Raw genomic sequence first — 26,263 nt, 5'->3', positions numbered from 1 at the left:
ATTCCTTTTCGTCGTGTTGAAGGCGTATCGACATTGTATCGATATTGTATTGATGAGTTTCGGTCATGTATCAACCAATACACGACAACTTTTATTGCAGAAATCGTAAATAGAAGTGGTTTTGAAAGAGGGTTTTTGAAAGGGTTTCTAAACCCATTTCAGAAGCCCTCCTTCCCCAAACCCTCCAAAAAGATTCTTTAACCTTCCTTGATACTCAAATCTTGCAAAAATCCGCCAAAACATCTATAAACTTGAAAGATCCAACAACTTTTTCAACATTGTGAAAAATGGAGCGAAAATAAGTGTGATTTCAAATTTTTTACATTTTCAGCCAATATTTTTGGGTTTTTTTTTATGCTTAAAAGCATCTTTATGTATGTTGATCTCATATTCTTGTGCAAAAAATCCCACTTATTTTTCTGCTATATGTAGATCTTTCTGAATATTTGAAGATATTCTAGAATAGTAAAAAATCTGAAAAAAAAAATTAAAAGTTTAGGTTTTCTTGTGATCTACCTCTAGAAACTGATTATGTTGTAGATCTATGGATGATCTATCATGTCCATAGATCAATTAAAATTTCTTCTAAATAATTGATTTTTTTTATTTTTTATTTTTTATTTTGGAATTATAAATAAATATATATATATATATATATATTAATTTATTTTTTTTATTTTTTACTTTTAGATTATAAATATTTAATTATTTCTCTAATTTTTTGCTATGATCTAAATTCTAATAATAAATAATTACAGTAAATATAAGGATAATGTATTGTGTCCATAAATCCATTCAATTTTTTTTTACATATTTACTTTTTTAATTGTTAGAATAAAACATGCAAAATAATTATTTGGATAAAAATAAATAATTATTCAGTTTTTAAAATGAAACATGCAAAATAATTATTTGATCTATTATTTCCATAAATCCATTCACTTTTTCTGTTACATATTTACTTTTTTTTAAATTTAACCTAATTTTTAGAATAAAACATGCAATATAATTATTTGAATAAAAATAAATAATTATTTAATTTTTAGAAAAATTATAATGAAACATGCAAAATAATTATTTGATCTATTATATCCATAAATCCATTCAATTTTTTGTTGTATATTTACTTTTCTTAATTTAAATTTAATCTTTAGAATAAAATATGCAAAATAATTATTTGAATAAAAACAAATAATTATTTAAATTTTAGAAAATTAGAATGAAACATGCAAAATAATTACTTGATCTATTATGTCCATAAATCTACTCAATTTTAGAAAATTATAATGGAATTTGGAAGATTGGGAATGAATTAAGCACTTTATTAGATAGTATGTTTCTCTTCCCGTATATTGATTATAATATGTTTTTTTTTCATAAAACTCACTAAAACATGCTATCTTTATGCATAAATAGCTCATTTATGTGTTATATTTAGTGATATTGATGCTTATTTATGATTTATTGGAGTATTTATAACATTTCCATATGTATCTTAATTTTTCATTCATATCCATACGTATCCAAGGCTTATCTCGATACATCTCTTAAATTTGCCTTTCCGATACACAGCATTTCCAATACTTTGAACTTTGAACCAGAGTACCACCCACCCTCTGTCTCTAATTTTTCTTGTCATACAATCGAACAGTTGTGAACTAATTAACATACACCCTCTTTCATTCTGTCGCCCATCTCGTAAATTGTACCCAAGGTTCAAAATATCGACACATATCAGCCCGTATCGACCAATACGTATCATTCCAGGACCCTTCCGATACACCCCTACATTGGATGTATCGGGGGTCTAACCGGTTTAGGGGTGGAGGAGCCCTAAACTGGCCCCCCTGAACCAATTTTGGAAAAAAAAATTAAAAAAAAAATGAAATAAAAAACAATGTATCAATTTGCCTGATACACCCCTACCAGCGTATCGGGCATATCAATATTTTGAACATTGATTGTACCCAACTTTCTTTCTATGTTTTCTACATGTTCCTTCGTCTCCTTTTTTCTACCATTTTAATCTCTTATCTGATTATCTTGAACACACGGTACATGGACCACTCCATTGGAAGCAAATTTTGGAATTAAGAATTTCTCACTTCCAATTCTTTCATTTTCAACCAAATTGCTCGTGAGAGTTTCCATCTGCAAAAATACCTAATATCTTGCATTGGACATGGAATGAACTAATTGAAATAAAAAATTAGGAGGAATGCATTCTTTCATTTAATCAATCAATAGCATGTCCATATATTTCGGTGTTTGAATTGAAATGGTATTTATTTGTTATTGGTTGCGTACGTTTTTTAATGTACTATATTTACGAAATTTTCAAAAAAAAATAAAGAAAAAATCCAATTCTGATGAAACCAATATTTTAAACCTTAACTTCCCGAGACCACATCCCACCATCCATTGAAACATCTCCCATGAATAATAATTCATAAATACGGGAGATGTTCCCGATACATGATGAGATGTGAGGTCAGTATGAGGTGCACAGTGCACTATGTAAGGAGCAGATCCGGTATCTAACCTTCCTAACCTATTTGAATGCAGAATGGGATCTGCTCCTCACCGGTCTCTTTGAATGCCCCCTCAACCTCAGCCGTAACTCCCCGCAACCTAGTCCAAACATGGAATAAACTACAAAAAAAAAAAAAGAAAACTGAAATAAAAGATCACTCTGAATTTGGATCATGTAAATAGAAACAAAGTAATCAATTGGTCATTTGGTTGAAAACGGTGAAAATGTAAGAATTAATACTCAAAAGAATCAACAAAAGATTTAACAGAAGAAAATGTTCATAATTTAAGATTTAACAACCCAGTCATTAAGACAAACTCTGAAGCTTTCCATCAATTTTACAAGTTACAACAGACCCATTTGTTTCATAAATCCCGAGCTGAGATTTATTAACGGAAATCCGTAATGGCCCTCGATGAAGTCCCCAAATACACCATTCTCACCCACTTTTAAAAAAAGCAATTCTCGCCCCATTTTGGCCCTCAAAGGAGCCTCCACGGCCCCATTCTCGTCCATTTCAATTACAATAATAACAGCAAAGCAAGAAATAAAAAGGTAAAAAAATTACGAAGAAAGAATTACACATCAGAAAGAAATCTGGCAGGAGAGAAATCACAACATTAATTGAGTTGACTGAGAGGTAAGCGTGATATTGTAGAAGGCTTTTGCTCCTTTGAAACCGATGGTTCATACGGGTTGTTTTCCCGGAACTCCTCAAGGAGGGCTTCCATTGGCATTGACCGTAACGACTCAATCGTCCCCTTTGTCGGAACCTCTGGTTCAGTCCTTGTTGGAGTCGTACCAGTCGGTTCATAGTCCTGCAGATTTATTTGGTCAAAGAAAAAGCAAAATAACAAAAGAAAATAAAGAGAAAAAACAGGAAAAAAAAACATTTCACCAACATGTTCACCTGGTCTATAACTCAGTCTCCAACAATTTCCATACATAGTAATGAAAGTATAAAACCAGTGTGGTTTCTTCATTGTTTTTATAAATTGTTTTAAACAAAACTCAAATTGAAGAACAATATCTAATATAAAAATTGACAAGTTAAAATAAATAGATATGTACAATAACAGCAGATGTTAAAAAGCGATATAAGACGTCAGATGTACAGTACTTTACATGTCAACATTTTTTACCATCAAGCTCTAAAGGTAATTTTGATTGTTGGTGATTTGTGAATGCTTAAACGGGTCTAGAATTAACTGAACAAATCTGGACCTCAAGCTCGATGATACACAATTTTATCGGAAAAAAAAAGCTCCATGATACACTAGATATTTTAATATATCTTCCCATTACCTGATATTACATTTATTAATTGAAGGTTCAGTATTTTCAATATTTACACAAACATGACATTCGAGACTTGATGGTTGGTTATTTTCCGTGCAACAGAAGGCATCATTATTTAATATTTAAATGAATCTGCACAGGTTAGAAGTGCGGAAGACTTCATTTTCCCTAAGTTATAATACTGAAAACTTGGGGGATGAGTCAGCTTACCATGTATCTCTGCTGGAAGGTGTTCTGTGCTCTCTGTTCAATCTCAGCTGTTTGAACCAAATGGTCCTCTCGAAGCTTATGCACGGTATCTCTATGAGCCTCAACAGCCGCCATGATGTTACAAATCGATCCACGTTCTTCCCCTGATAAACCTATAGGAACATTTTGAAAGTCAGCAATCAAAAATTTTAAATCCACACAATAAGTGAAGGCTCCATTTTTGTGTGTATTCATCTTCCAGCAAAAGCAGTACTCCACTTGCACAATAAGTGAAGAAAAAAATAGAGAATTATTTACTCAGAAGGCTCCATTTTAACTTGTATAGAAAACATAAGCAACTTCCAATCAAAACCTTTCTAGTTCATAAAAACAAAGATATAATCTTTGTAATAAAACCCAGACAACTGTTGATAGGTGAGTAGTCACATCTGACAACATTTCAGCAAAGAAATGAAAAGGTTCAATTAACCAAGTGCGAACATCCACAGGAATTAGTGATAAAAAGAAAAGGGAGGGTAGATTTGATGTCTCTCCGCTTTGACGAAATGTATGCAACTGAGGAAATTATATTAGCACAGAAGAAGCTTACTTTCAATCTGCTGAAGAATATCTTCATTATTCTTCACCACGTCTTTCTCTGCTGCATCCCTTGCAGAACAAATTTCAGCATCATGTTGCTCATTGCTTTCAGAGGCATTCCTGCATAAAGAATGGGAAAAGGTGTTTCACAAAATGTTGCACTCATGATAATGATAAACTGATAATATTGACAAACTCAACTGAACTCAATTCAAGTCAACAAAGCCAAAAATACATCAATAAAGCCACACCACAAAGAACTAGGATCAGTTATACAAATCCTGTCACCCCATTCCACTATATCCAGGATGACAATGCTTGCAAAGCAAACAATTAACGACTCCAATATGCGAATTAGAACATATTTTCAGTACAACTAGCATGGCAGATGGGTAGAAAACATAGTTTTGAAGGCACCAAGGCAAGGCTAGGCAACAGGGTGGCACCTCATCACCTATTTGCCTAGGCAAAGGATTTTTTTAAGTAAAAACATCTATCTTAAGGTAGTTCACTAGGTTCCATAACCATATTTCCTTAATTATCCATAATTTTCATAAGAAAAGTATAAACTTCGTGTTAAAGTACAGAAAATCAACATATTCATGAGAAAAAACAAAAAAAAAAATTGTAAAACTTATAGGGGCTGAACCGCTATTTTTGTTATAGGAAAAGAAGAAAAGAAACGGTGGAAGAAGAAGAAATAGTGTTGATTAGACAAAATTTATCTTCCTTATTCGTTCAGGTTTTGAAGTCTGTGTTGATTAACCCCACAAATAATAAAATAATAAGAAGAAATTAATATATAAACACCCAATATGAATCTTTTAGTTTAATAATGTCTATTTTATAATTATAATCTCCAAAAACTAAGAATATAAAAGTATTTTATAACACAACATATAAAACTGCTTGGCTATTAGGCAAGGCGAGCCTCCAAGGGCACCTTGTCGCCTAGGTGCCTGCCTAGGCATCGCCTTGACAATTATGGTAGAAACTAACCCACTCTAAATAGATCAAATATTCTAGGTAACTAAAATCAGACTGCAAACTGAACCTATTATTAGCCATAGATTAAAGAGTTAAATAAATGAAGGAAACAATAACAATGACTAACCTGACAAGCAAAGCCACAGCTGAAACATGGCTGCCAGTCATCTCGTTCACAGCTTCATTTGTCCTCTTGTAGTGTTTACAAGCATTTCCTACAGTGCTTATACTGTAACAAATAAATACAAAAATCAAATGAAAAGTAACGAAAGTGCCATGGCCTCACAGAGTATTACGTAAAATATTAAATATCATTAAACAAAGAAAATAATAAGAAAAATAGTTTTAACAATAGATAGGGCTCCCAATCATTCAGGCCCCAGAATAGAGAAAACTGACCATTGCTGTAGGAAAGACTCCATACGACAATGTTTGGCAGCAGAGAAATCAGCACCATCATTAGCAGCATTCTCGGATTGTATAGAAAATGCTTGCCACTTTCTTTTGGCATCATTTGTAATACCCTCCATTGATGATACATGTGCATCCAAAAATGCCTTGTTTCCAGTAGCAGCATCTCTCAAACCCACAAGCCTTGCATCCACCTGCATGTCCCATTATCAAGCAAACTAACAGAAGCCAAGACATTGAAGTGTAAGAGACACTAAGGGCATTTAAACAGACCAACTCTTTTTGGCGTTGGATGTGGTTAGAAACTAATGATGTCATATCAGCTAAAAGTTTCTCTGCTTCAGATTTTGATTGCTCCTGCAAAGTCATGTTCAAAGGAAAATCAGATAATTCAAAAAAATTGAAAAAAAAAACACTTGTGTCCAACTTAGGTTCCATAATGTACCTCATAAACCTTCTGAAATTCACCAATGCTCTTTGTCTGAATCTCGTGAGCCTCACTTGCATGTCTTTCAAGTTTGAGTGACTCTTCCTGAAGTGTATCGAGAAGCCCAAGAGTGAATTTGGACTGTTCCCTGACATGTTCAATACTAGCATGGAATCTCTGCATAGTCAAGTTAAACAAGGGTAAACAAGGAGATATTAGAGAAAGGCATTTTTAGTAAAATAACTACATTAATGCATGCATGGGTGTTTAAGAGCAAAAAGAGTAAAGGGCAAAAGTTATCTACAGAATCCATTGGCATATTGGCCAGAGACGTTAACTGTATTAATGTTTTCATTTAGGCAATCTGGAAAAAAAGATAGTAGTTTAAAAAAAAATAATATATGATATGCATTATAAAGGTGACAAATTTGCAACATTTAACATATCTCTTCCATGTGGGAGACAAGTTATTTTTCTTCAAATTGGTTAGAGGAACTTTTTTCCAGCGCCTACAGTTCAGGATAAACATTGCATGGATAACTATTAGAGGATGCCTGCAACTTGGTGCTCAAAGCTAAGAACTGGATCTGGAGAAGGAACGCTCAAGTGCCAATTTTGAAAAGTTCCAAGATAGCATATTTGCTACTTCATGATGTCCAAATGGTTACCTTTGGTTCTTTCAAATTCCTTTCAGAACTAACAAATTTTAAAAAAGCTGTTGCTCATAAATCATCACAACCAAATGCATCTTCCGGAGTTAATTTGGCACTTCTGAGTCCTTTTAAACTTGTGATGACTCATCTTCTTTCCACTTTGCATGTATCATTTGACTTGTATCTTTTTTCTTGTTTTTCTTTGATCAATAACAGAAATTCATTAGAAATATTTAAAAACAATTACAAGATAGGGAGAGGTAAACATTCTTAACTCTCCACAGACAAAAAAACTACTACAATTGAGCCCAAAACAACTGATTCCTCCCCACCCCTTGTTTTGCTAAGACACCTGCAAGATCATTTGCTGCCCTTTTAACCCAACTGAACTGCACTCCCATATATTGAGTCATCCACTTGAATCTTATTATTTGACTTACATACAAGCTTTATAAATTATATGTTACCAAATGTGCTATTCAATCCAAATTAATATTTACCGGTTCATAATTGGGTTTAGAAGTAAGGGACAAAATTGCCCATGGAAGCCATTAAACAATAAGATCACTTTTTTTATATCTTCTGAAGGGTTACACAACAGGGGTAGCCCATCCCCCCAACCCAGTTGCAGGTGGGATTCGATCCCAAGTCTCCACTACGACCTGCAGGAGACCTTACCAACCAACTGGTTGGCACCATGCAACGATATGATCACTTGTAAACTGATTTGAAATTATATATTTCCAATGAGTAATTAGTGGTCCATGTTCCAATAAAATATTTGAAGTATATCTTACTTAGGAATCATTTGTAAGCAAGGCTTGTTCGAGATATTCCTTTTTATGAGCAACATTTAAACCAAATATTTGGAAATTTAGGGGGGTAATATTAATTGTGCTAAACTCCAACACCAGGTTAGAATAGGGATATTATCACTTGTAAACTCCAATACAGACTATACCCCATCTGATGAACAGTCTGGATTGAGCACAGGATTCCTCCACATGGCTAAAATGGAGTACAACATGCAGGTAATTTCCCTACTTTACCCTGTTATTCCATTTTAACCAAGGTTTAAAAAACATCAATAAATGAAACATGCTCATGCCTAGAAAAACACACAAGTTGAAGAACAAACCTCACGCAATTCCCTAGCAAAAAGAGCCATCTCCCCTTGATGAGTTGATAAAGTACCTTCAAGATCAGCAAATGCTGAATTGGCTTCACCAGCCTCTGTAGCTAGAAACTTGTGCAGAAAAGTTTCAAATTAAAACAGAGATCAAAAGGCATTTGAAGGGCTGGAAAAGAACAAAAAAATAAAAGAAAAATAAAAGTACTTAAACCCAAACTGGAAAATGTCTTTACTTGTTCAATTGAGGAGGCATGAGTAGCAACCACAGATAAAATCTCCTCCAGGCCAGCATTATTGTTTGCCTTGTGCAAGCGTACTACATTTTGCAGGGCTTCCAGGTGAGATACATACAATGCCCTTGAAGCAGTTACTTTCTTCTTTAAATCCGACACAGACTACATGAAAGATTTCAAGAGGTAATAAATATGAATAAACAAAGGATAAAGATGAATAAACCAACTACACAATATTGCAAAAAAACAACCATACTGCAACCAGGATTTACAACAAGTGAAATACATTCTCATGAAAACTCAGGAAAAACTGGCAGAGTTCCTCAGCAGATTGGAGGTGTTCATGTTGTTGAGACATTGATGTAGCCACTTTACTACAAAGAACACCAATTTGTTCTGCAAGCTCTGCCTGAAAGTTGTTCACCACTACCTTGTTTTCGGCATTCATTTGATCTTCTCTATCTGAATACCACATTCAAGTTGAAAAGAGAAAATAAGTATTAGCAATCAGAATAATGACAGATAGATGATCAAACTGCAGGTTAAGAAGGTACCTAATTTTGAAAATAATAAAGCATTGTCCTGCAGAGACTTCTCCAAATCAGATTGGAGAACACATGCCTGATGTGCCAGAGCATTTTCTGGTTAACAGATTCAAAAGGATCAAAAAGACAAACACACTCCCAAAAATCTCATAAGAGGGAAAGAGATGTAGTGGCATGCATACCTGCTTTTCTCTGTTCAGAGATAATAAAATCCCTCTCCTTCACAGCATACTGTGATTTCTTAAGATCCTCTTCAGCTCTAGCAAGTAACTTAGTTGTTTGGTCCAAGTTTTTCTGCATAAATGGAACATACTTGATGCAACTCCACATATGAATACCAAGAACAAACACCAAAGCATATATATTTTGATTACCTGAGTAGTATCAAGCTTGTTACTCAGATCAAAGCATTGGCGGACCTGACCATCATATTTGTCTTGCAGTTCTTCAATTTGCTGCACATAACCAAAAATGACAATGAGTACCATGATAGAGTATAACAGAAAACATTACACACAACAATACTAATAAAAGCACAAAAGATGTACAATTAGGCACATCACGCAGCCTAGCCAAAAACAAACTAAAGATAATGAAGCATCATGGCCCCTGTCATAGGCCCACCCATGCAAGATCAAGCCACAAATCACAAGAAGCATACATCTTAATGAATTTATATATGCCTCCATTTGGTTACGTTCTTTTTTTATATTATTAAAGATTCTCTTGACTACCAGTTTAATATATTCTATATGATATACCGTGTGCATTACCTGACTAATACTAGTATTCCATACGCAGGATAGCTTTTATTTATGCATAATTTATTTTATGGATAACATATTGAACTGGCACAGTCATGGATGTTTGAAGTATGAGATTTTATCATTCATCACCACTTGTAAACATCATTTAAAATGTCCCTAAATTCGCTAATATTTCCACAACAAATTTCCATTTCCATGGGTAGCGACACGAAATTTTACTAGAATCAACATATTCCTATTACCACTACCAGCACTATGTAGAGTACAAAAGATAGTTTCCGCAGCATATTTCCATTTCCACTTCCATGGATACTTACAAGAAATTTTACTAGAACCAACATATTCCACAATGAACGCTACCAGCACTATATAGACTACAAGAGATAGTATTACAACATGTTTACCGACAATATTGTAGATATGTGGAGTAACAATGTTATTGCTAGCCTAACTTACATGTTTACCGCTTTCACCTAGCTCAATATTCATTTCAAATATTTAAGTAAAATATTATTTTTGTGTGTAATAGATTATTTGGTTATTTATTACAATCATTTAGATTTTCTATGGGTTTAAAATTTGCCTTAACTAATACTATCATGAAGTTTTGAATCTTAAGTTTTATAGGACAACTTAAGAACATATTCTTTTGTCTATAACTTGAGTTTCTTCGCTTTGGTTAATGATTCGGAACAAGATAATAATTTAAAAAAGTCTACCTATCTGTCTTTTATCATTTCATAAAATATCATTCTATATTTTTCAAGATTTTACAATGCTTCCACCATGTCTATAATCTTCACAATATTTCAATACAATATTTTGGCCAACACTTCAACCGACATCAACATTTTAAACCTTGTTTATAAAAGGTAAAAGTTAGAAATAATGAAGACAGTATATTTCATTAGTTATTCTTTTCAGTGATATATTACTAAGTGAAATGCTCTCAACTTTCAAAATCTAGGGCTGTCATGTGATTTCAAACCTTTTTCAGGTTCATACATAACCAACGTTTTAAAATGTGGAGACATAATGCGAGGTGTTCCACTACCTAGAAGCGTGAGGCATAGTTCAGAACACAAGAGGCGTAAACCTCCTTAAGGGGAAGGGGTTAGGAGGAGGAAGAGGAAGGGGGGATCTCATTTTTTCTTTATTTTTAATAAAAATCTTTTATATTAAGTAGAATAAAGATGCATAACATTAGTTGAAGGGGGGGTTCTTGTCCCCCAGCCGAAGGGGCAATCCACTTTCTTTCCCCTTATCTTTTCTTCCCTTCCTTTTCCTTCTCTTTTTTTCTTCTCTTTCTTTTTCTTTCCCTTCCCTTTCGTTTCTTTTTTTTCTGTCTTTTTATATAAAATGTGCATGAGGCGCATGAGGTGTACGCCTCTAGCACGCCTCATGAAAAAACCGCATGAGGCATACGCCTTAGAGGTGTCAATGCCTCTGGCATACGCCTCAGGGCATTTTGGGAGTGCCTCGCCTGGAGGCGCGCCTCCAAGGTATGCCCCCCACGCCTTTTAAAACACTGTACATGACTATCTTCCTTCCAATGTTTTAAGTTACTTTCCTTTCAAAGCAGTACCATCTAGAGTGATAAGCATTCCATGCCTCAAGCAGACAAATTCTGATTATGACAAGGGCAGCTTTCACTTTGACCACACTTCCATGCATTTTTCCATGCAAGAGTAAATATAGATATAAATAAGCATCCTACACCTTGAACTGACCTTCTGATTTGTCTCCAACATTACTCCCATCTGTTCAATTTGCTCTGCCATTGCCTTAACACAAAGAAACCAAATACACAGGTCAAATAACACTAATGTTTCATTGCCTCAGCATAGATAAATAAAATCTGTTTGCACAAAGGCAGTTTAAAAGGCATATAGATAGTAGGGTAATTATGACAGAGGAAACACCTACAACCCAAATATTCAAAAATCCTCAAAATATAGGTGACTTATTTTTCACCATATTTAGATTTTCGAGGACAATGACCATGCCAAATGCTAATGTAACAACAATGGTTGAAATCAAATTTTTTATCGACAAACTCACAATTCCAATGTTAATTCAGCACAAACAAGCAATAAACCAAAAACACATAGTTGAGTATAAGTGTACAACCAATAGTTAACTATTACTAACCAAATCAAGATGATTATTTTCTACAGCCACAAACAGGGAGAAAGGCAATACCTTCCTTTCACTCTCTTCCTGATAGTACCGTTCCTTTGGAATGTAAACTCCATTCTTTTCACGTGCAGCATAAACCTCTAGAGGAATCAAAAAAAACAAATTGTTTATTTGGAAGCCAGGAAATAACAGCACATGCAATCATATGACCCAAGCCTAGCTTAGATATGTTATGATCTCAAGATTCTCAATACCAACACAGAGCTAATTGAGTAACTGGATGTAGACTGTCAAAATGATATATAGGGATGTAAGCAGGTTGGATTTGGATCGTATTCAGATACATCCAAGTCTGATCTGAATGTTGATCTTTCAAATCCAAATCCACTATATTATCATCAGAAATAATGAAAAAAATAAAAAAATAATAATTATTATTTTTTAACTTACATAAAAATGTTTGTAAATATATATGCATATAACCAGAATCAGAATTTCATTGGATTGGATGAGGTCAACCTGAATCCAATCCAATTACTAAACAGATGCAAGTTTTAACATCCAAATCCAAATAATTGGATCGGGTATTGGATTTTCGGAGTCAATTGACAACTCTCATGCTATAATAGCTCAATTTTCACACTTCTAAGAAAGCCTCAGAATGAGATTTAGCAAGTACATGCTTGCTTTAGAATGTCAGAATTTGTAAAGAGCTAAAGCAGAAACTGAATTTTACTCGATCTGGTTTACATAAAACACTTCTTTTGGTATTTACTAAGAGATATGGAGCTTTGTGCTCAGCTTGGACTGCTTGGTTCCAGCATCAATAGTTCCAAGAGGGAAATTAGCTAATAGCTACATATTCAATTGCTGTTAAGGAAATAGGTGTGGTGAGACCATGGCCTATCAGCATTTCCTCTTTGCAAAAACCAATTCAGGGCAAGATAAACATTAATTGTTTATGGACTAGACACAATTGTGCAACATTTAGAGCCAGCTCACAAGAAACATTTGGCCTTAGGATATTCATTCTTTTCCTCTATTTGTAGTTAGAAGTTGGTTTTAGAGGTACAGCTCCATGTAACCCTTCAAGATAGGTGATGATTCTCGTGTTCATAGATTACAGGCCAAGGTCCCACCAAACACTATACTATAATCCAGCACAGAAAAGGGTGGGATTTTTTTCTCCTTATATGAAAGAAAAGAAAAAAAAGAGTGGTTAAATTCCTTACAGAAAAAGTATATACCTGCTTTAAGTCTATCAATTTCGCCATAAAGATCCTTGATAAGAGTTGACTTCATCATTTTTTGGTTAACCTATAGATAGACAGAGGGAAAAAATATGAACGAGAGAGTCATCACATATGCAGAATCAATAATAAAAAGCATAGACTACAAAACAGCAAAGCATTCCACAAAAGCAAAAAATGCCAGTCCTTGTGAGACAAAAGCATAACCTCACCAAAATTAATCTCACATAACAATAGGAGATAGGGCCACCATTAGTGAAAATGCCTAAAAATGTCACACAGAAGAAGAAAATGCAAAAAAGGAGTATTCACTCAATCACTTCCCAGCATAAATGTGAACAAACTAAGAGATCAAGAAATGGTGAGATACAGAATTTTAGTTAATTTTTGCTATTTACAATCATAACTGGTGTTGAATCAAGAAACAATTCTACCTAAACAATAAATATCACTAAACTTAATATGCTGATATAGGATGCAAGGCAAAGTTATCACATAAACACATCTGATACATAGTTTAAAACATTTTTCAACTCAGCTGCTTTCCATGCTAAGTGGTCAGACAGATTATAATCGGGGAAAAAAACGGATAGGAAAAAAAAGTACCGTCAAAAGCTATCTCCGTGTAAAACAGAAACGAGTTTTAGCTACGCAAAAAGAAACTATATGCATGTATCTCTTTTAGTAAAGACTAGGAATGGCTAACCTCAGGCTTGTTTTTTATGTGCTTTGCCCTGTGTGCATAGTCCAGAGTGCTCAAGGTCTCCTCAAGACAATGAACAGCTGGTGACACAGTGGCAATTATACAAGTTTTGGTTCTTCCACCCAATGAATCACGCAATAAACGTGTGAGCTTACTATCCCTGTTTGTCAATACAACAAAATAATTGATACTAGCAAGAAGGAAAAAAAAAAGTGATTAATTTGCAAAGGATATATGGGTTGAAGTTGAAACCTATAGGGAACGTGTCCAAGGTGTTCCACAAGTGCATTTATGACACGTCCTAAAGTAAGTAAGCTTTTGTTGATTTCCCCAGCTTCTCTTGCACGGCCCTAAAACATTTACCAACACAGAATTGCACAAATAATTAGAAAGAGTATATAGACATGCAAAAATCATCAACAAATTAGTGAACAAAGAAAACTACCAATTTCTCTACACCATTTCCAAAATAAGATGGGTTGTTTCTAAAATAAATTAAGAGACTCAAGAAGCAGCCATAAAACCATGTTAACAAATACAAACTGCTGAGGTAGCACAGTAAACCAAATCTTTAATACCTCCCTAGCGCCAGAACGAGAAATATTCTCTGACCCAGCCAAATCAACCAAATTCAGCTTCCCACATTTAATAAGCTCTTCACCTTCAGGGGTTGGTTCTTTGATGTGAATTGTAATGGAAAACAGAGAATGTGACCGGCTGAAAATAATGGCCAAATTGTTAAAAGGAAGATGAGCATTTGACCTTGACAGAACAGAGAAAAGAAAAGGATAAAGTGTAACCTAGATTGTTTATTCAATAGAGTCTCTGCAGTGCGCCGCTTTGCAGATCCCCTCTCAAGAAGGGTAAAGATTTCACTGGCACTAGTCACTATTTCCTCTTCTAATCCTCGTACAAGAACCCCACCCTTCCCATCTTCCATAAGAGGCAGCTGCTTTTTCTGTTTTTCCTCAATAGCAACCTTTGATATTTCTTCTGGTGCAAGCAAATCAGTAATTTCCTCATTGTACAACTCCAAGAAAGTGACTTTAACACTGTATTCTGCATTCTGACTCTCCAATGTGTCAAATATCTGCTTAACAGCTCTAGGTATGACACCTGCTTCTGGAGGCAACTGTCCATTAGGCCCACTCTGCAATAATAGTTTAGCTTATCATCAAAGGCCATCACAAGCTTCAGAAATAATGATAAACAAGTATATCCAATATGGATATTACCAAATACAGATTTTTCATACATGAATAGAAAGACAAAAGAATACCTAATTATGCAAGTACCTACCTTTGATCTTTTGCAGTCACCTTCCATTGTGTATGTTTTTCCTGTCCCAGTTTGACCATAAGCAAAAATTGTACAATTAAATCCTTCCAAAACCTCATTTACTATGGGAACAACTGCCTGTTCATACAAATCCCTTTGTTGAGCTGAAGGACCAAAAACCTGAAAGACAAAAAATTCAAAGAAAATAGATATCTGAAATTAGTAAGGAAATCCATCTATGGCACTAAATAGGATCAAACAGCATTAGTAAAACAATAAAATAATCACATGTGGCATGCCTAATCATTAAGAATGTACTTTAAAAACCATTGTTTCTAAAATATTTCAAACCCAAGTTTCCAGATATGTGCAAATATAATCATAATCACAAATACATAAAAAAGAACATTCATATTAGGAGTTTGAGAATTGCATGACAATGCCTCATCTTAACTTTCTCATGAAAAGATTCAAGTTATAATTTATTAAAAACCAAAAGGTGACAGCATTTCGATACCTTCACCGAAAGATCTTTAATGATGCAGATGCAAGTCATTTTAAAATTTTATTAGAGGGGATTAAATACTTGCAACAAGACCACTGGTGGAAGTTTTTTCTTTTATTTTTCATACTTTATTTAGTGCATTACAATAATTGGGAAGACCCAGCCAATACACTGAAACTGCTTAAATTTAAGGAGCTCCTGGATTGAACGATATAGATCACCAGTTTAGTGTCTATCCTGAGATAATTCCATCCTGCGAGTCTAAACCCATGTTTGGTTAAAATTCTATTCCAAATAATCACTCTTTGAAGAATGTGTTTTGAGCCCAAAAAAAAAGTTTCTTTTTGAAGCTAAATTTTTTGCTTCAAACAATCAATTCTTAAAATAAATTTGAACACAGAAAAAAGAATCAGTTCCAATAAGTTTAATGATTTTTTATCAATGCAATTTTCATGAATTGAAACATAAAAATGATTCTTAGAGTCACAAAATTCATCAGAATTAATTCTTTGAAAGCATGTCAAATAGAGCATAAGTAACCAGGGCCAGAATATAAGTTCCTTTAGTACATTTAGCATATCTTGCCATTTTGCTAGTATAGGCTCCAGTCTCTGGTTAATTTGATCACTCTTGCAAGGGTTCTAAGGGACTCACTGGTACTCTACCAACTTCTTTTTCCACCAAATATCACTTCCAATAATTTCTTGAGAAAATAAAGCAATATTTATCACTCTTCCTAACCATTAGAGCAACCAAATGAAGCCCAGATAAATAGCTCAGTTTTCTCTCTTGCTCTCTCAAGTTAGCAAGGCTTCATTAAGCTTGGTTAAATTGAGTTGGAGAACTATCTGAAACCACACCATTATTGAGTGATTGTTGTGAAGATATTCAAAGTCTTCAAATGAATGGAAGCAAAGTCGCTGATCTATTAAAATGATATACAAAGAAAATAATAACAATGAAAGTTACAAGTGTTGGAGCATGCAGACCTATTAGTAATTGAACCTGGAAGAGAACATAATATTACATTTAAAATAAAAAAATTTTGATACCAGATTAACAATTCAATAAGACAATTGGCTTCCTGGACTGCAAATTATTCCAATTCATTCATGGTTTTTGATGTGCAATACAAATAGATCGTTTTTTCACCGCCTGTGTATAAGGGAGATTAGCTTTAAAATGTTGAAGAAAATAATAGAGATACCTTTTGGAAATCAAAACAATGATCATCTTTGATAAGTGAATATTAAGGTACTGATTCAATAAGGTTATCTTCCGTAAGACCCATAGGGTTGCCCAAAAAGATACAAACAACATATACATTTTCTCCGATGCACTCAAAGATTAGGTTATTTCATCTAGGAAAAGCATTTGAGAATGTCTCATTGACTCATTCAGGAAGGCAACAATAATAACAAGCATTCCGTGGCTATTCCATCTCTGCACACCTTGAGTAACGTAAGTTTTAAATCTCAGTCCAGCAATGATGCAACTACTAAAACCCCGGGCCTTCCTTCCATGCTTCAATAGTCACACTCCCTAAACAAGGCTAACAAATTCTGACTTCTATAACGAATGAAATCTCGTATCACTTTGTAAACAAAGCAAAAAAATTAGACATAAAGGATCTACTAATCATACATCTAAGCAAGCAAACCCAATATACTTAAGCCCCGTTGAGGTGGTATTTAAAACAATGTTGAAGAATAAGATGAGGCCAAAAAAATAACGAAAATACAATATCTCATGTAACAAAGCTTCTTATTCGTTTTCATTAATACCTTATCAAAGGTGAATACCCTATCGATCTGCTTCCCAGCTATGTTCTGCGAGACAGCGACTTCCCTCTGATACTCATTACAGGTCACAACTTGCGGCGCATTGTTCCGCAGCTCTTCATCGCTAAAGGGCCTGGAAATTTGACAGAAAAAAAAGGGGGAAAAGAATCAGATGAAATCATGAAAACCCATAATCTGAAATTACAGCCTTGGAGTGATTAATGCTCCAACAAGATATAAAATAAAGAGATAATAAGCATTAGAAAATCATAACCCTAGAGAATGAAATCTCAGTACCTGCAACGAAGGAGGACCTGAACATTTACACCTTTCTCTTTCTCGTGACGCCCAGACATCTTGACGAGAGAGAGAAAGCGAGAACGAGAAAACCCCACAGGCTTCGAATCGAAACAATGTTTTGCAAAGAAAAAGAAACTTTTTTCCTGATTTTCGAGTTCTCCTGATTTTCCTCTCTCTCTCTCTCTCTCTCTCTGTTCTACCTCTTGGTCTCTGTGTTTTGAAACGAGAGCGGGATGAGCTGCAATTTGAAATTCGGAGACCCGCTTGGTTAAAAGGGAATCTTGGGCTTGGGCTGTTGGCCATCCACGTGCGCGAATCCGATACCCGAGTTTATGAATTTACACAGTATTGGACCTGGGCCCTCGGTGTAGGCCCATTCGAATTTTAACAAATGTTCAACCAAAACCTGCCCTAGTTGCAGCCCTATTTTTGTTGCCAACTTTTCATAACATTTGTACTAGTGTAAATAAATTTTTATTTGTACTGTATTTGGTTGCAATGCAAATTTATTTACACTAGTATAAATGTATGGAAGTGCAAATGTAAAAAATGCAATTTCTTTTTAAAGCAAAAATAGGTCAAAATTTACTTTCAAAACATTTGTATTTGCATGCTTTTGTATCAATGCAAATTTATTTGCATAGCAACCAAACACAGCCTAAAAATCGAATTTAGAATATTATGGCATCAACCTTAGATACATGTTACGATGAGTGAGAGAGACAAAGGGGCAAAACCAAAGAAGAAGAATGAAGGGAAAAAAGGAGAGCCCACTCTTGCCGTCACCGATTTGGTTTAATCTATAAATCATGAGTTGATGGAACGTTTTATTGGTTTGATTGGTTGGTTGACAATTTTTTATCAAATTAATGAGTTATTGAAATTTACTGTCTCCAGGTGACGGGTCAACTGGTCCGACCATCCACATCAACTATAAATTGTAAATATGCAAAAAAATCAAACATCAGGGTTCGTTTGCTTCACATGAAAAAAGGGTTTGGAATCAGATCCAATTGTTTGATTGAATGAAACCGAAATCCCATTCTCATTTCTGGTGGAATGGCATTTTCCTATATGAGGGAATGGCCATTCCTTCCCCTCCTTTGGGAATGAGAATCCATTCTAGCTAGATTACAATTCCCATCTGAACCAAACAGGTGGGTGGAACGCACCATTCTAATTCCAGTTATGAGGGATATTGATTCCAATTTCAATTACGAATCAAACGAACCCTCAATTATGTTTTCTTTCTGTAATTATCAGGGATAGGCAGTTCTATCTAAAATGTGGTGATTCTATGTACAACCATTCACCGATGGCCCATTAGGAAATAAAAAAGATTAGCTTGATAGCTGTTTTATGGGTTGAAGAACCAATTATTATATCCCATGTTAGTCACAAAATGCATGTAGCCCACAGTCAATCAATCTCTCACTTGCATTTATAGGTGATGGGGAGCAAAATCTTGGGTCCCATGACCCCTAAAACCAGCCATCAATGAAACACAGGCATACACACGAATAGAAAAAAGAGAAACAAATAAATAATTAACCTTCACAAGACGTTTTAAATTTATTTCAGTCACTGTTGACTGGTGTGTTGGTGTTTCATTGAAGAGGTCACAAGGGAGTAACATTGGAATTGACATCTCCTGCCCAGAAGACTTCTAGCCACGCTTACGCACATGATACTACAGCTATCCGTACGTAGGGAACATCTCCCCATGAATGATAACATGCAAATATGGGAGATATACTCAATGTACTGTTGTAACGAGGCGTGGGTAGGAATCGGGCTGTGTGGGCAAGCCGTACTGTGCTGATCCACCCACATGCAGTTCGTGTAAAGTGTGGATTATGCCGTGTCGGTCCACATGTTGAGCCGGGTCATACTTTCCTCTTTTGGGATACTTTGGGGGGTCGGCCCAGCATGGCCCATGGCTCAAGTTCATATGGGCCCGTGCTGCAAAACGAGTTAGGTTGGTCCACAGGCCTAGTCTTGGGCCAGGTCAGGCTACGAAACGGACCAAGCAATGTTTTTTAAAAATTAAAAAAAAAAGTAATGAAATTTTTAACATAAATTAATAAATATGCAAAAGTTTAAAAAAAAATCTTAAAATTTTATTTTATATGCATTTTGATGTATACAATTATTCATATATGCATATATTATATAATAAAATTGAAAATATATAAATTAATATATTATATAATTATTATGTATAATATAATATATATATTATATTATATACTATATATAATATATATAAATATATACATGGGTCGTGATGGGTTGTACCTCGCATGGCCTGCTCGGTTGTGCTGTGTCATGCTGGCCCATGGACCTCAAACCTCAAACCTCAGGCCTGGCACGGCCCGCATTTTGTCATGTTGGACTGGCCAAAAGTCGTGTTGGGCCACTGGCGGCATATTAGTTTTACAGCTCTTGGTAGGGTTCTCGTGGGTAGGAAAATCAGACCTGTAACGTTGACATGAATCCAACCTTCGGCATCACATTCTCAGACTTGTTAGCCTGAGAATTTTCTATTACACCAAGCAATGATCCCTTCGAACAAAAATAAAGTGGTAATATGTTTGTAATTCATGGCCAATATACCAGCTAGTTTGTTAGTAAGGCTCGGACAAAAGCATATAAAGTAATACAAAATACAAGGTTGTGCACTCTACAAACTTGTATTTGTGCTCCTTTCAAACTGAGCTTAAAAGTTTCTACCTGGTTGTAGCAGGGACTGAGATCAAATCACAGGCTACCCGCCTACTCCAGGTATGTAACCCGTTTGCCTACCAGAAAAAAGCACTATCTAAGCCTTGTAGAGTGGTTTTGAGTTGAGATCTCCTACCAACAAAACAAGTACCAACACCCTTCCAACTAAGCTACACCATGTATGAGAAGTGCAGTGCCAGATCATGTTGAGAGGGTGTTAGAACATATTTTATTGGCAGATGATCCGGACTCCATGGCTTTGCACTTTTGCAGTAGACATGTTCACAGGTTGGGATTCAGGCTTGGTTTTACAGTGTTGCGGATTCAAGCTTCAAGCCGAGTCCATTCAAATTTTGATAAAAATTAAGCCCGAGCCCAGCCCAGCCCATGACCAGGTCTGCACTCATTCTATTCTTTAAGTAGGTCATACACATTACATGTTAGCAAAGCAAGGTAAGAATGGGTTCCACAAACAAGGCAACTGTGATTTCTAAAACAATGAAATATTCAAGAATTTGGAATGCCTTAGGTTTCATGTCAAATTTGAAATCAAATAACTGGAGAAAGAAATCTTGCTTATAATTTGAATGATTATTTATTTAATGACCCAATGAACTAGATAATATCCAATTATCCATGTTAAACTGGCCAACATCAATTGCAATGCTAAATGGATCAAAGCCTGCAACCGATGTTTTTGAAAAGGAGGGTTTTGATCTAGAGGCATAGGACCCCTAAACAGATTTGGGGTCCCCCTTTAAAAAACAAATTAGGGAGAGGGAGGGAGGGAGGTTGGTCTCTTCTCTTGTTTTCTTCCTAATGGGGCTTGTGAGTCTTGGTTTACGAAGAAATCGGCCATAGAATGAGGGAGAATTGCATGAACTAGGTTCTCCATGTTATTGGCTTAAAAAACAAAGAAGAGAGAGAGAAGGGGAGGGGGCTGCTATCTTCTCTTGTTCATTGAAGATAGCTGATCCGAACTGCTTCTCAATGGTCATCATTTGTATATATATCAAACAGATTTTCAAATGCAAATTCATAGAAAAAAATGGTTTACAGAAGCTATGTCACTTTACTGTCATCTTGCCTTTTAATTGTTGGCAAGGTTAGATATAAAACAGAACCAACAATAGGCCCGGGGTGTTACTGTCGTCTCTCTTTCCAACAAACGAGGGAACAACGAATCGAGTCAAGAACGTGACCCAATCCGGGTTACTGAGTCAGGTCTGAATATGCCATCCAGTTTTATGTAATTTTTTCAATAAATATCATTCATTAAGGCCGCATTTGGCATTCCTTATTTTTAACGATTTATTTCCTTTTTGCAGTTAAAATGCCCTATGGACAAGTTTTTAACTGCAAAAAAGAGATAAATACTTAAAGTAGGGAATGCCAAATGCAGAATAAACCTATTGGTATTAGTAATTTGTTGATATATATTTCTTTTTCAATTTAATTCATTTTTCAGTAATTTTTCACTAGATATCAATAATTAAACAATAGTTTTTCAGTATTTTTTCAATAACATAGAAATGCTTCATGCTTTCTTTGGATAAGTTTTCTATGTGGGTTTGCGAGCAGTTGAAAGTTCTAGTGTAGCTGTATCATGAAAAATGTCTTGATACTTTTGACTTTTGAGAATTAATGGTGGGCTAGAGAATTTTGCAAGCGGGCACATGTGTAGAAGTGTGCAGTTGACGACCATTTATGTATCCCTTGAAGGTGAAGTTGATTTGTATGACCAAAGTTTGATTTGTATGTTAAGTATGGAATCCCATCCCTTTCAAATTGTTTCAGAGCTACTTCAAAGTGAAGTTGTCTCAATCTTGGTCTCATCTTCAATTGACAGAATGTTAGGTGATGGGATATAAATGAACCAAATAACAACGGGAGAGGTAGGCACATTGTGATCTGAGGCCTCAGAGATTTAATTTTCCGGATGTAAATGTTATACAAGCATTTTCTATCGATCCCTCTGATAATCTGAAATTTTTTCATTGGATAAAAAGCTTCTATATTAAAGTATCAAATCTTATTAGCTTTGGATGGAGATGACAATTTTTATCCTATGCTATGGATGCTTGTCTCTACCCTGATTAGTTGGATGATTTTTTTTTTTTTTGAAAAATGGATTGAAGCAGGGGTATATTTTGAGATTTTATAAACTATATGCGTATGGATTGGATATAGTAGAATTAGGCTAAAACCCGATCCTTCCAACCTATATATTGTTGGAAGGCATGTGATAAAGGTGGATTTGGCCCTCCAATGATATTGTGGCACATGGTACCTCGGAACAATTGGGTGACACCCAGAACCACTTAGGCGACAATTTAGTCAAGATGATGGTGTCCCGAACTGGCGACCAGGCACAGACGCCTACTTGGCGACCTGGCACAAGCGCCTACCTGGCAACTTGGCACTGACGCCGACCTGGCGACCAGCCTTTATGCCAAACTAACGACCTAACTAGTAGGACAACAGCTCAGCCTAACACGCCAAAGTCCGCAACGGATCGAGCTCGGATAACCAGACCACCTTGGGACAAGTCTACCTCGGTACAAGGTCACATCAGGACCACCTCGGTCACAAGGCACTTCGGCATTCATATCAGGTTGGATCTAAAGAGCACGAGCAGAGGCAATGCTGACCGACCACCGCATGGCAACCCCAGAGATCTCGTCACCGTACTCTGCGTCTTACGGGATCGTACCTTGTAATGGATAAATATCATCTTTCCATTCCCCGATTCAGGCAGCAATGGTCAGCCTTACCGGTTGATAGCGTTATCCACACCTAACACAAAAACAAATCCTGTCGTAGCGAGAACTCTGGAACTACTCCACCGAACCCGCAAGGACTCTAGTATATAAAGGCTTCACCCCCTGAGGGGAAAAAGGACGCGTAATCTCTGCTCTCTAGCTCTCTTACAATCTAATATCATTTTCAGCTCACAACCAAGTGCTAACTTAAGCATCGGAGCGACCCCACTGGGTAAACAACACTAGGTTCTCTGGTTCATCTCTTACAGGTTCATCGAGCCCATCGTTGCTGGTAGCCAGATCATCTCCTACAAGGAGCAGCCGGATTGTGATACATCATTTGGCATCGTCTATGGGAAATGCTACAACGCTACAACGAGCAGCCAAAGTTCTCCACTTCGGCTTGAGTCATCAGCCACTTGGAAGCAGACCGAATGACGAGGTACTTAGCACAATCACCAAAAATTGATACATCAGCATGCAAACTTATGTATTAGGTGTTTAATTTAATAATACTTTGAATTTTATGTAAAGGATAATTAATAATTTATGTATTTTATACATGTTTTAATCAAATAATTGAAATTTTTTATGAGTGTTCATGTTGTTGTACTTGTTTATTGTTTATATGCAATATGAAAGAACAAAAAAAAATAGATGCAAATTAAATCCGGTGATGTTGTCTAATCTGAGTTGTTCCAAACCGAGGACATAATCAGATGTCCTGCCAAGTAGACGAGGCCGAGGTGGAAGGATAAAGCTGCACATCAAGATCTGCAACCAAAGGAAAGGTTAGAGGCTTGAGCAGTTGTCCCCTGGGTAGGTACTTCGACGCTCAAGTCAGTAGGATAGAGAAAGATGTGGTCAGGCCGAGCAAGTTGAAATAGCATTGCTTTGGGCCGAAGAGATAGTGCAAAGAGATATTCCAAGAGTGTTCTTCCAAAAGTCCCTTACCTCGAGCCAAGAATACCTATTTGTCGTTGGGTGTCCATGTCCCAATGGATAGGGCTTCCAGGGTTATCGAGATGATGGCATCCGCCGAGGTCTTCAGGAGGCTTCCTCTTCCCGGCGGAGTCCGCTTCCCTGTTCGTGCAGAATGCTCCTTCTTAGTTGTGCTCTTCTGTTATGTGTGGCATCGATGTGGCTTGAGAGAGGGGGTAGCTGTGGAGATTGCCATGTGGCATCATTGGCTAGCTCAACCATCACCCGAACACCTTCGGACAACGGTCGTTGGCTGGTAGCTAGTGGTGGAGATTTAAGTGTCCCTAACAACGGTGGTGGAGATTTAAGCGTCTCTGACAATGGTCACACCTTTGGATGAGCTGGGTTGCATCTTGCTTCATGGAGGGTTAGAAGTAGATACCTACGTGTATCTTCCTGAGGATGTAGTAAGCCTCTATTGGAGGAAGACACCTTAGGTAGGGGAGAGTGTGCGATCGGCGGTAGAACTAGCCCTAGATGAGGCAATATCAAGCCGACTTGTGGGTAAGCCTTCTTGCTTCGGTTTGGTCTACCGGGAGGGTGCTGTCCTGGAGGTACTATATGATGGGGTCCATCGACGATTGCTCTAGTTGGACTGGGAGGACTATCAAAGCTGCTTCTAAAATGCTAAGTCGCGCTAAAGTGCCCATTCTAGGGATCTGTTGTATGGCGAAGTGCTTGAGATGTCTAATGAGCCCTTACACTTTTTGTAGGTATCTTCTATTGCTTCAAACTAGCTTATGACCTGGTTGACCACCAGTTGGGAGTCGTTAAAGGCTTCCACATGCCTTGATTCGACGTCTAGGGCGAGCCAAAGTCCGTCTATCAAGGCTTTGTATTCCGCCTCATTATTAGACGCCTTGAACTTGAACCTTAGGGCATGCTCTAGGGTGGTGTCGTCTAGGCCGAGGAGGATGAACCCGACGCCGTTACCTTATCAATTGGATGACTTGTTAGCAATCTCGTCGGTTATCACAAGGGTATCGTCGTGTGGTGTATAAACCCCCCTGAGATCATCATCGGTGAAGATGATGGGAGCGTCCTGCCTTAGTCTTTTTGGTTCCTTGTCCTTGACCTAATGCATTTTGGCATAGGCCTTATGAGCCAAACTGTTCTCTCCTTCGAAGACCATCCCGCTCGAGATGACAACGATGACTCTGGCTGGGGGAGCTCGGGCTGATGCTGCATCAAGGTGGCGTTCTTCTCCTTCTGGCTTGTGTTTCTTGATGTCTGTGAACCTACTGAGGTAAACGTGTTGGACGAGGTCCTCCAAGTGATGGCGTAGGTCGTGACACCTTTCGGTTTTGTGGTCATGGTCTTGATGGAAATTGTAGAACTTGTCTCAATTTCTTTTGTTATTCTAAGACTTCATCTTTTTGGGCCACCTGACGAAACTACAGTTGTGGATCTGCATCAATATCTCAGCCCGTGGCGTATCAAGAGAGTGAAATTTCTATACATCGGCAGTGGGGTCCTCAATCTACAGTCAGGTCGGCGATCCTATCTCTTACTGTCTTTGTCTGATCTACACTTGTCATGGTCTTTCCACTTTTGTTCATGTTGATCCTCTTCGCTCCTTTGTAGCACCTAGGCTTCCTCGGTGTTTATGTACTTCTATGCATGTTTCATGAGTGTGGTCAAGTTAGCTATCGTGTGGGCCCCACTCTGCTACTGATGTCGGGTGCGTGCGCGTAGTGTAGTTTCCGCACAGTGCATATGCGCGGCTCATGGTGCCACTGCTATGCGTGCAGTGCGTGCTGCACGCTATCGGTGGTGCGTGATGCTGTGCGGCTTGCCAGATGGTATGACCATAATATCACACCCCTCCCGAACTACGAGCTTGTCCTCAAACTCGAATTGGGTGTCGACGACACCCTCAAAGGAATCTTGGATGACTTTGCCCTCCGGGACCGGGTTCCCATGGAGGGGGTTCATCCTCATCTTCCTCTTGTTTCACCAGAAGGCAGAAAAGTCTCTTCCACCTGTGCCCTACTGAGTAGAGTTCATTGCAATTAAAACATTGCCCCCTTGCCCTGCGTTCTGCCATCTCCGCCCTGGACAAGT

At 36.7% G+C, this 26,263-nt stretch overlaps 1 protein-coding gene across 1 annotated transcript; it reads right to left on the bottom strand.

Annotated features, from left to right (window-relative positions):
- Positions 1–2,793: 2,793 nt before the first annotated feature.
- LOC148871249 (kinesin-like protein KIN-5C) lies at positions 2,794–18,027 on the bottom strand. The gene is made up of 23 exons (XM_088967668.1): positions 17,730–18,027; positions 17,436–17,565; positions 15,168–15,326; positions 14,669–15,018; positions 14,447–14,585; positions 14,121–14,218; positions 13,872–14,028; positions 13,163–13,232; positions 11,979–12,055; positions 11,507–11,560; positions 9,384–9,464; positions 9,192–9,303; positions 9,019–9,105; positions 8,751–8,926; positions 8,465–8,626; positions 8,238–8,345; positions 6,465–6,623; positions 6,293–6,376; positions 6,008–6,213; positions 5,736–5,837; positions 4,632–4,741; positions 4,043–4,194; positions 2,794–3,351 (listed from the first exon to the last, which is right to left on the bottom strand). Exons 1-23 carry the CDS (start codon positions 17,786–17,788, stop codon positions 3,154–3,156), a joined length of 3,030 nt encoding a protein of 1,009 aa, XP_088823794.1. The 5' UTR covers positions 17,789–18,027; the 3' UTR covers positions 2,794–3,153.
- Positions 18,028–26,263: the final 8,236 nt, after the last annotated feature.

This window comes from Nelumbo lutea, chromosome 2, assembly GCF_056320005.1.
Source record: "Nelumbo lutea isolate HS-2025 chromosome 2, American lotus-T2T, whole genome shotgun sequence".
NCBI classification, from domain to species: Eukaryota; Viridiplantae; Streptophyta; class Magnoliopsida; order Proteales; family Nelumbonaceae; genus Nelumbo; species Nelumbo lutea.
Note: the sequence above shows the minus strand (reverse complement) of the source record. Positions and strands in the feature narration are given on the sequence as shown.